Here is an 8,765-nt window from a genome sequence, read left to right as displayed (position 1 = left end):
AGGCGAGCGCGATGAATGAGTGCTCCGCTCACCTCCGAGTTGTCTGAGTTGGCGGCGCCGCGCCCCGGCTTCCGGCGCTCGGCGCCCCACGCGCTCGCGGCTCCCGCGCCTGCAGCCCACGCCCGCGCCCGGAGCCGAGCTCGCCGCGCCGAGCCGCGCTTGGGGAGCCGAGCCTCCCGAGCTCCTGTCCCGGCCCCGGTCCAGGGGAAAGCAGGGCTGTCCCCCGGCAGAGGCGCACGGCCGGCCGCGCGGTCTCCCGCACTCCCCGCGGCCCGTGGGTCTCTCCATGGCCTCTCACCAGCAATCCCGGATCCAGGCTTACCTGGAGAAGAACAAGATCGGCCCCCTGTTTGAGGTAAGGCGCTGTGGGTGCGGGCGGTCCCGTTTGTTTTGGGGGGAAGGGGTGCAGAACACCCCGAAGGGAAGGAGGGAGAGAGAAGAGATGCGCGGGAGGGGCGCCCCTGTGGCCCCAGTTCTCTCGCTCTGTCCGGGCCAGGTGTCCAGGAACGCGGCCGCGCGGGCACTTCTTCGGTTACCTGGGCGCGGACAGGTGAGCTCTGGAGGGACAAGCCTTATCCTGACAGGGCAAGCTGGAGGTGTCTGACTGTCCTGCACCTCGCAGCCACATGCATAGGGCCCGGACAGACTGAGATGGACGGATGCACACAGTCTTACACACGCTCACTTTCTTCCTGGAATTCACTGTCTTGCGCGTTTTTCCGCAAATGTGGGCAGTAGTAGAACCCGAAAAAGGTGGAGGAGGTGCTTAGCAATGGGATGGAGTAAGGTTAACTGGGAAAAAACTGAACTGGTGGAGAGTAGGCTTCGGTAGGTGCGGGAGTGTTGAATGAAATTGTCAAGCTGTGGCGCTGACATTGGTCCCTGGATGAAAGGAGAGTCCTTTGCCTTGCAGCCCCGCTACCTGCGTTAGGGGGAGAAAGGGGGCCGAGAAAGGTTCGGGAAAAGCACATGCTTATTTATGGGAAGGAGACGTGTAGCTCTGAGCCATCAAAGAATAGATGACAAAGACACAGTAGGAGAAAGGAAAAGCGGGAGAACCGGAGAAAATGAGAACCAGGGACTGAAAGCCGGCACCGGCAAAGCGTCCCTCCGGTTGCCAGGGCGCTGGGCAGCTGCAGAGGCCAGCGGGGAGGGACGCCCACGGTCCCCTCCTCTCAGGTCCAGCCGTCCATCTGGGCACCGACCCGCGCAAGGACGTGGGAGGGTCAAGATTCCACCCCTCTCCCCCCTCAAAAAAAAACCCGTTGTGGTCCTTCTTGGGGGTTTATGTGACCGACCGCGGTGTCTTAAGGCTGAAACGCGGCAGGAGGAAGAGATAGCAGAGGATGGAGCATCTTCTCCAGGACTGAAGAGGGGAGAATGATAACTGCAGAGAAAATAAGAATGCGAATTAATGTCCCAGCACAGAAAGGGAGTGGACAAGGGTGTGATCATAACGGGTTTCACATAACATAGATTTGCAAGATCTCTTGTTTTTCTGACCAACTTTTAAGTGAACGATGTACTGTCTTGAGAGAGATGACTATTACTTAAACTGAAACTCGTTGTATAGTCATAAAGTCCTACAGTATATGTCTTGAGTCTTGTTTTGCCAAAAGTGTTAGCAAAGGAAGTCCATATATAAAAGCAGAGTAGAATTGCTGGAGCTACTGGAATTCCTTTCTTTGCCTTTAGTGTAAAGATTAGAGTCTATACACAATTATATATGTAAATATATATTAAATATAAATATATATATTTAAAGGAGAAATATAATAACCCTCTGTGGCACAGTGTGTTAATTGTATCAAAAGAAACATAAAATAAATACATTTAGGGTGTTTTTTCTCTAGAATATGAGTACATTTTATGAGGGAGAGTGAATGAATTGTTTTTAATAGATGCTATTCCCATTTGTTAACTTTTAAAATTCCCAAGATTCTCTCCAAGTAATAATAATAGAGTTTGGAATATATGTAAACTTTCTATATAATTAGGAAATAAATCCAACTTGATTTTTATTAAATGTTCATTTTTTTCAAATGCTTATTAGCTAGTTCCACTGATGAATCTTAAGTGATGGCAAAATTGTCTCATAAAATCGTTAGACCTCCTCACTAAAAAACAAACAAGGACAAAATTATATGCTTTGCATTTTATTGATTTTGGGGGGTAACATATTACATACATCCCCATTAGCTTGGATTGCAGTGATGAATAGTTAATTTTTAAGGGTTGATGTGCACTTTAAATAATTAAAGAGAGAAAATGGATACATTCTCTTCTACTGAAAGCAAGTCCTTATGCAACAGTTTTGATCATAAGGGAGCTTGGTTTTGAGAGTAGAATAATATATACTTTACAAAATTGGAAAGTCTCCTCATGCTAGAAAACCAGCAGAATTAGTGTAAAATGGTCATATTGATCTATCATTCTCCTCAAAGCTCCCAGGACTTTGGTTAATAGTTCTCATAAAAATTGCTTCAAGGAATGAGAAGAGGAGCCTAGGAATCTGAATTTAGTAAGAAGTAGCACAAATGATTGTCACATATTTAATTCCTGGGCCACATTGTAAGAAACAGTGACATAAACTAAAATCTCCATTTAGCAATCACAAATTAAAATAGTTGAATGATGCCAAGTTTTGCTATCTGTGCTTTGTGGTGATTTTTTTTTTGTGCTGAGGCATTGGACTTGATGACATAGACTTACTTTAGTTTTGAAAATATACAAGACCTGACAATACGTTCCCTTTACCGATTTTGTTAGTTAGGTCTGTTTTAAGAAAACTCATTGGAGAAAGTTACTTTAAAGAGAGCACATGAATGTTATTTAAAACAATAGCAAAGGTAACATATACTGGTATTGAGAATACTTGTATCTTGTTTTCTTTTTAACCCATGCAGTTTATTTACTTAGTTTAATTAGTTGCTTAGTTTATTTATTTCTAACATTTTATCATTTGGGAAGCTTATAAAAGTGCTGCAGACAATATGGTGTTTCAAAAACTAGAGTGAAATTAATCTTGTTCCAGGTAATTTAGAAGTATACATTTATACTACCTTTAACTATGTTTGAAGATATTTTGAGGCATTACAAAACTATGCCTAGAAATCATTGCATTAGAGTCTTGGGTAATGCTATTTTAATTAAATAGTATGACAATATAAGGAGAAAATGGTAATCATGACTTAGATTCCAGGAACTCTTTGAAACGTTTGTAGGATATAATACTTTTAGGGCTGTCATTGGCTTACTCAGGGCAGGCAAGTAGCCAGCAGTCTGGCCATCAGTCTATAAGGAATGGTTGATGTTGCTACAATGAATTAAAACTATAATCTTATTTAATATAGATTTCACACAGAGCTCCTGACTTAACCTGGCAAGAGGTGAAATGGATAGGCTCCCACCAAACACACGTTGGTAAGATGCCTGGGGCAAACACAAGACTGATCTCACACCGTAGGGCTGACTACTTCACAGCCAAAGAACTTGGCAGTCAGAAATTCTGTTGCCTGTTAGGGTCAAGTGATCTATTTTGTTTATATTGTAAACAGTTTAACTTAATTCCCAAGAGGTTATGTGATACAAAACATTGCAATAAATTCATTATTTTTAATATAGAGCAGTATAAAATTTTCTGTTTTTCTCATCCTGTTAAATAGAATAATTATTTGAAAATTATTGGTTGGAATGGTGCTCAGGGCAGCCATATGTCTTGGTTCAGGCCTGGTCACACTCACAAGAGTGGGAAATCCTGCACCATGTGATATCACTCATGTGTGGAATCTAAAAAAAATGATACAAATGAACTTATTTACAAAACAGAAACAGACGCACATAGAAAACAAATTTATGGTTACCAAAGGGGAAAGAGGGGCGAGGGAGGGATTGATTAGGAGTTTGGGATTAACAGATACACATCACTATATGTAAAGTAGATAAACAACAAGTTATAGCACAGGAAAGTATATTCAATATCTTATAATAACCCATAATGGAAAAGAATCTGAGAAAGATTATATGAATCACTTTGCTATATACCTGAAACTAACACAATATTATAAATCAATAATACTTCAGCTATACAACTATTTAAAAAAACAGAATAATGTGGTCTTCATACAATCTCCGTAGAATTTTTAAATCTCTGTCTATTGAAGCTGTGGCAAATTAAGTTGACTGCATTTTTCCAAATGTGGTCTGACCCACTCCAAGTAGAATGGAATCACTTTATGACCTTCTATGTTTAGTTTAAAGTACCTCTACTCACATAGTCTAAATTTGTGTTAACTGATTTGGCATATGTGTTGTAAGATGGATTCATCAAATGCATGGTCAACCCTAGGGACCAGATGTAGGGTTCTAAATAGCATTCCCCATTAAGTGGCACCAGGTATCCTTGGAGAAATGGTTAATTCAAGGCTTAGGGTTGGGAAATACAAGATGAACCTGGAACGTTTTATTATGCTAAAAAGTGAGGAGGTGGTCAAACAATGGTAGGAACGTGTTAAAAGGACAAAGAAGGCAGCTTTAGAGGCCCCTGTAAACTAAATCTGGGACAATTTGAGAATCAGAATAACGAATGATAGTAACATTATCTTACTGTATAAAATAGGAATATTCTATTCCACAGAATGTGTTCAATTTGTGGGGAGAAGAGAAAGCTTTACCTTATCATAAGTACAATACCAGTTAATAAAATTGAAAGGGATGATGGAATTAGAAAATAACGACTTGGCAACCAGCTTAGTAATAATTCAGACAGAAACATTCATTGATGCTAAAACTAATGGGTGAAAGTTGGATGAAGAATGATATGTTACATGATCTCTAGTATCTTTCCACAATATAGGTGTTAATTATAAAGGAAAAAAAAGTAACTCCATAGCGAAGAAATCTGCCAGATACTACTTTATTCAAGTGATAAACAAACCAGTATTGTGTGCCCCCTGTTAGGATGCATTTAAAACAACATGACATCACTTCTGTAATATTCCTGCCAATCACGCATGACTTGAATTGATTAATGAGAAAATATCTGATAAGCCTGATGGGGAAATTCTACTTATTGGGAGTCTTAAAAAATGTTGAGATCATGAAGGTCAAGGGAGGTCTCAGCCTGAAGAGACATGACAGCCAAGTGCAAAATATGGTTCTAGAGTTGATGCTTTTGCTATGAAGGACATTTTTGGGAAAGTTGGTGAAACTTGAATGGGGTCTCTAGGAGAAAGGTATATACAGTTCTTTATGCTGTTCATATACTTTTTTTGTAAGTTTAAAATTATTTTAAAATAAAAAATAAAAATGAAAATGGGCATCTAGGAAATGAGTATTTACAAAATAGTTTATCTTAGACAGGAAGGGGGCAGGACAAAACCTTTAAAAGAATGACAGCCATTGAGGACACGACATAAACTGATTAGAACAAACTAGGTCCAAGATGGCGGAAGAGTTGACTTCCACTAGACCTTGAGCCTCAATATTTGCTCATTGTAATATATTAGCATATATTAAATGACACACCGACAGGTGCCATGGCAATTCTGAGGCTGACCATAAAAGGCCAAAAAGTGGGTGGTGGCCCAATTCCTGGAAATCCCTGCCCCTTCCCTGAAATAGTTGGAATAATCCTCCCACTCATTAGCCTGTGAAATTACCTACTGCTATAAAAACTGACAACCTTGTACACTGGGGCCACTTGCCTTCTGAGATGGCTCACACTCTGTCTGTGGAGTTTGTGGAGTGTGGGAGAACCAAGGCCACTCTGAGACGGACCACATTATGCCTATGGAATGTGTATCTCTCTAAATAAACCTGCTTTCACTTTACTATGAGTTGCTCTTGAATTCTTTCCTGAGAGAAGCCAAGAACCCACTCTTAACGGCCCGTCCCAGGGACTTGCCTGAGACTTGGGATGCTACCATCCTCTCTGGCCCCACTTTCTTTCCGGCAACACAGTGATCTTCTCTTTGTCACTAAGATTGGTTTTCCTTTTCTAGAGTTTTGTATAAGTAGAATCATACCCTCTGCCCATTTTTGGAAGAATGTGTATATCATTTTTTACTTAACATCATTATTTTGCAACTCACCCATGTCATATCATGTATCAGTAATTTCTTTTTATTGCTGAATTAGTATTTTGTATGGATTTATGCTTTTTTTTTCTCTTGAGGACCCCAGAGTAGGTTGGCTGGATCATATGGTAGGTGTATGTTTAACTTTTTAAGACATTAGCCACTAGTTTTGAAACTTGTACAATTTTACATCCCTACCAACGGTGTGAGTTTCAGTTGTTTACTATTCTCACCCAAATTTGGTATTATCTGTCTTTTTAATAATAGCCATTCTAATTGGTCTGTGTGGTATCTCATTGTGGTTTTAATTTAATTTTACATTGTTGCCTCACTCTTACGCCTGATCTGAGGCCAGTGTCAGTGGAGACCATATGGGGAGCCTAGCCTCCTCCCACCCCTGGCAGTAATAAGGCATTCCTCTTCCTCCCCACTGGGGTTGTGTCAGAGGAGGCCTAGGAAGACTTAGGACTTTCACTGTTGTCCAGTGGTATCGAGGCCACCCCTGCCATGAAATCCATGCCAAGACACATCAAAATTAAATTTATGGGGAAAAAAGAGACAGAAAATCTTGAAAGCAGCCAGAGAAATGCAACATTATACCTACAGAGGAAAAAACAATTAAAATGACACCAGATTTCTCATCAAACCCATGGAGGTCAGAAGGAAGTGGCACAATAGTTTTCAAATGCTGAATAAAAAGGACCTAGAATTCTATTAGAGAAAATATCCTTCGGAAATGGAAGGGGAACCAAGAGAATTTGTCATCAGCAGGTCTTCCTTGAAAGTATGGCTAAAGGAAGTTCTCTAAAGAGAAAGGAAATGATGAGAGAAGAAGGAAGTTTAGAACATCAGGAAGGAAGAAAGAACAAAAATATGAGTAAAGATAATACATTTTCCTTCTTCTCTAGAATTTTCTAAATTATGTTTGATGATTGAAGCACAATTATAACAATGTCAGCTGTGGTTCTAAATGTATGTAGAGGAAGTACTTAGGAAAATTGTATTATAATCAGGTAAGAGTAAAGGGGTGCAAGGAAGGCAAGGTTTCTGTACTTCACTTGAACTGCTAAAATGACAATACCTGTTGGTTAATTGTGTATGTATAATGTAATACCTAGAGCAACCACTAAAAAGAATTATACAAAAAGATGCTCTCAAAAACTATAGGTAAGTAAAAATGGAATTTTAAAAAATGTTCAAGTAACCCACAGGAACAGGAAAAAGGAAAAACAAAGCAAAACAGAGAGAACAAACAGAAAAAAAATGGCAGACTGTAGCCCTAATATGCCAATAATTAAATTAAATGCAAATTGTCTAAATATACCAATTAAAAGACAAAGATTGTCAGAGTGGATTAAAAAAGCATGGCCCAGCTAAGAACCTCACTTCAAATACAAAGATATAGGCAGGATAAAACTAAAAGAATGGAAAAAATATGCGAACGGCAAAAGAAAGTGGTAGTGGCTATGTTAATGTCAGAGAAAGTAGACTTTAGAGGATAGAAAATTATCAGACTGGAATTGTTATTATATAATAATAGGAGGGTCAACCCACCAAGGAAAAGAGCAATCCTGAGTGTGTATGCACTGAGCAGCAGAGCTGCCAAATGTGTGAAGCAGAAACTGCTGGAGCTAAACAGAGAAATAGACAAATCTGCAATTACAGTTCAAGGCTTCAAAACCCCTCTCTTGACAACTGAGAGATCAACTAGACAGAAAATCAGAACCGCTGTAGAAGAACTCAGCAACACAACAGACAACAGGGTCTAGCTGACCTTCGTAGACCACGCCAGGCAACAGAAGCAGAATGCACATTTCACATGGCACGGAATGCACACAGAGATCAACCATTCCCTGCCCCACGGAACAGTCCTCAAGTAAAACCATACAAGGTGTTTTCTCCAAAACAGTGGGATAAAACTAGAAATCAATAACAGAAAGAAAACAGGAAAATTCCCAAAACACTGGGGAACTGTACCGCACACTTCTACATAATCTACTGGTCAAAGAAGAAATCACGAGCAAATAAAAATACATTAAACAATGTTAAAATTTATGAGACATAGCTCAAGCAGTGCGGAGAAGGAATTTTACAGCATGGAAGTGCATACAGTAGAAAAGTGAACTGGGACTTCCCTGGCGGTCCAGTGGTTAAGATTCCTTCTTCCAGGGCAGGAGGCACAGGTTTGATCCCTGGTTGGGGAGCTAAGATTCCACATGCCGCACAGTCAAAAAACAAAAAAAAAGTTACTTGAAAAAGTGGACTTATGTGACTGGTCTGAATAGGGCCTCTGCTTTTTATAGCATTCCTCTGTGTACTCCCAACAGTAGTCTATTCAGTGGGAGAGCGGGCTCATCTACAGTGAAGGATATGTGAGCATCAGTAATCTGCAGACAATAGGTATTTGTTCATATCTTATGCCGTGTCTTGTACCTAAGTTCTTGAAGGTGGGAAACAAGTGTCTTGCCTCCTGCTTCATTGTGTATCTACTCAAGGGTCTAGTGGAGCCCAGACTCTGAAGTAGGGGCTCAGCAGATGTTTGTTGAATTAAACAAAACATTGAGTTGTGTACTTTTTTCCCCCTTTCTGTAGAGAAAAAAAAAAAAAAAAAACATTGAAGATAGAACCAGCTAGCAAATATCATCTTGATATTTATTCCTTTAAGACCTAGAGCTAAATATTCGCCAT

The 8,765-nt window shown here is 40.2% G+C and overlaps 1 protein-coding gene across 1 annotated transcript in view; it reads left to right on the top strand.

Moving 5' to 3' along the window:
* Nucleotides 1-15: 15 nt before the first annotated feature.
* Nucleotides 16-8,765, top strand: part of LOC130853882 (uncharacterized protein C8orf34-like) — a 111,244-nt gene continuing 102,494 nt past the window's right edge. The window contains 3 exon segments of the mRNA XM_057736318.1: nucleotides 16-159; nucleotides 162-227; nucleotides 230-355. Coding sequence (XP_057592301.1) covers nucleotides 16-159; nucleotides 162-227; nucleotides 230-355 — 336 coding nt within the window.

This window comes from Hippopotamus amphibius, chromosome 5 (genome assembly GCF_030028045.1).
Source record: "Hippopotamus amphibius kiboko isolate mHipAmp2 chromosome 5, mHipAmp2.hap2, whole genome shotgun sequence".
Lineage (NCBI taxonomy): Eukaryota > Metazoa > Chordata > Mammalia > Artiodactyla > Hippopotamidae > Hippopotamus > Hippopotamus amphibius.
This window is presented reverse-complemented; position numbering and strand designations above follow the sequence as displayed.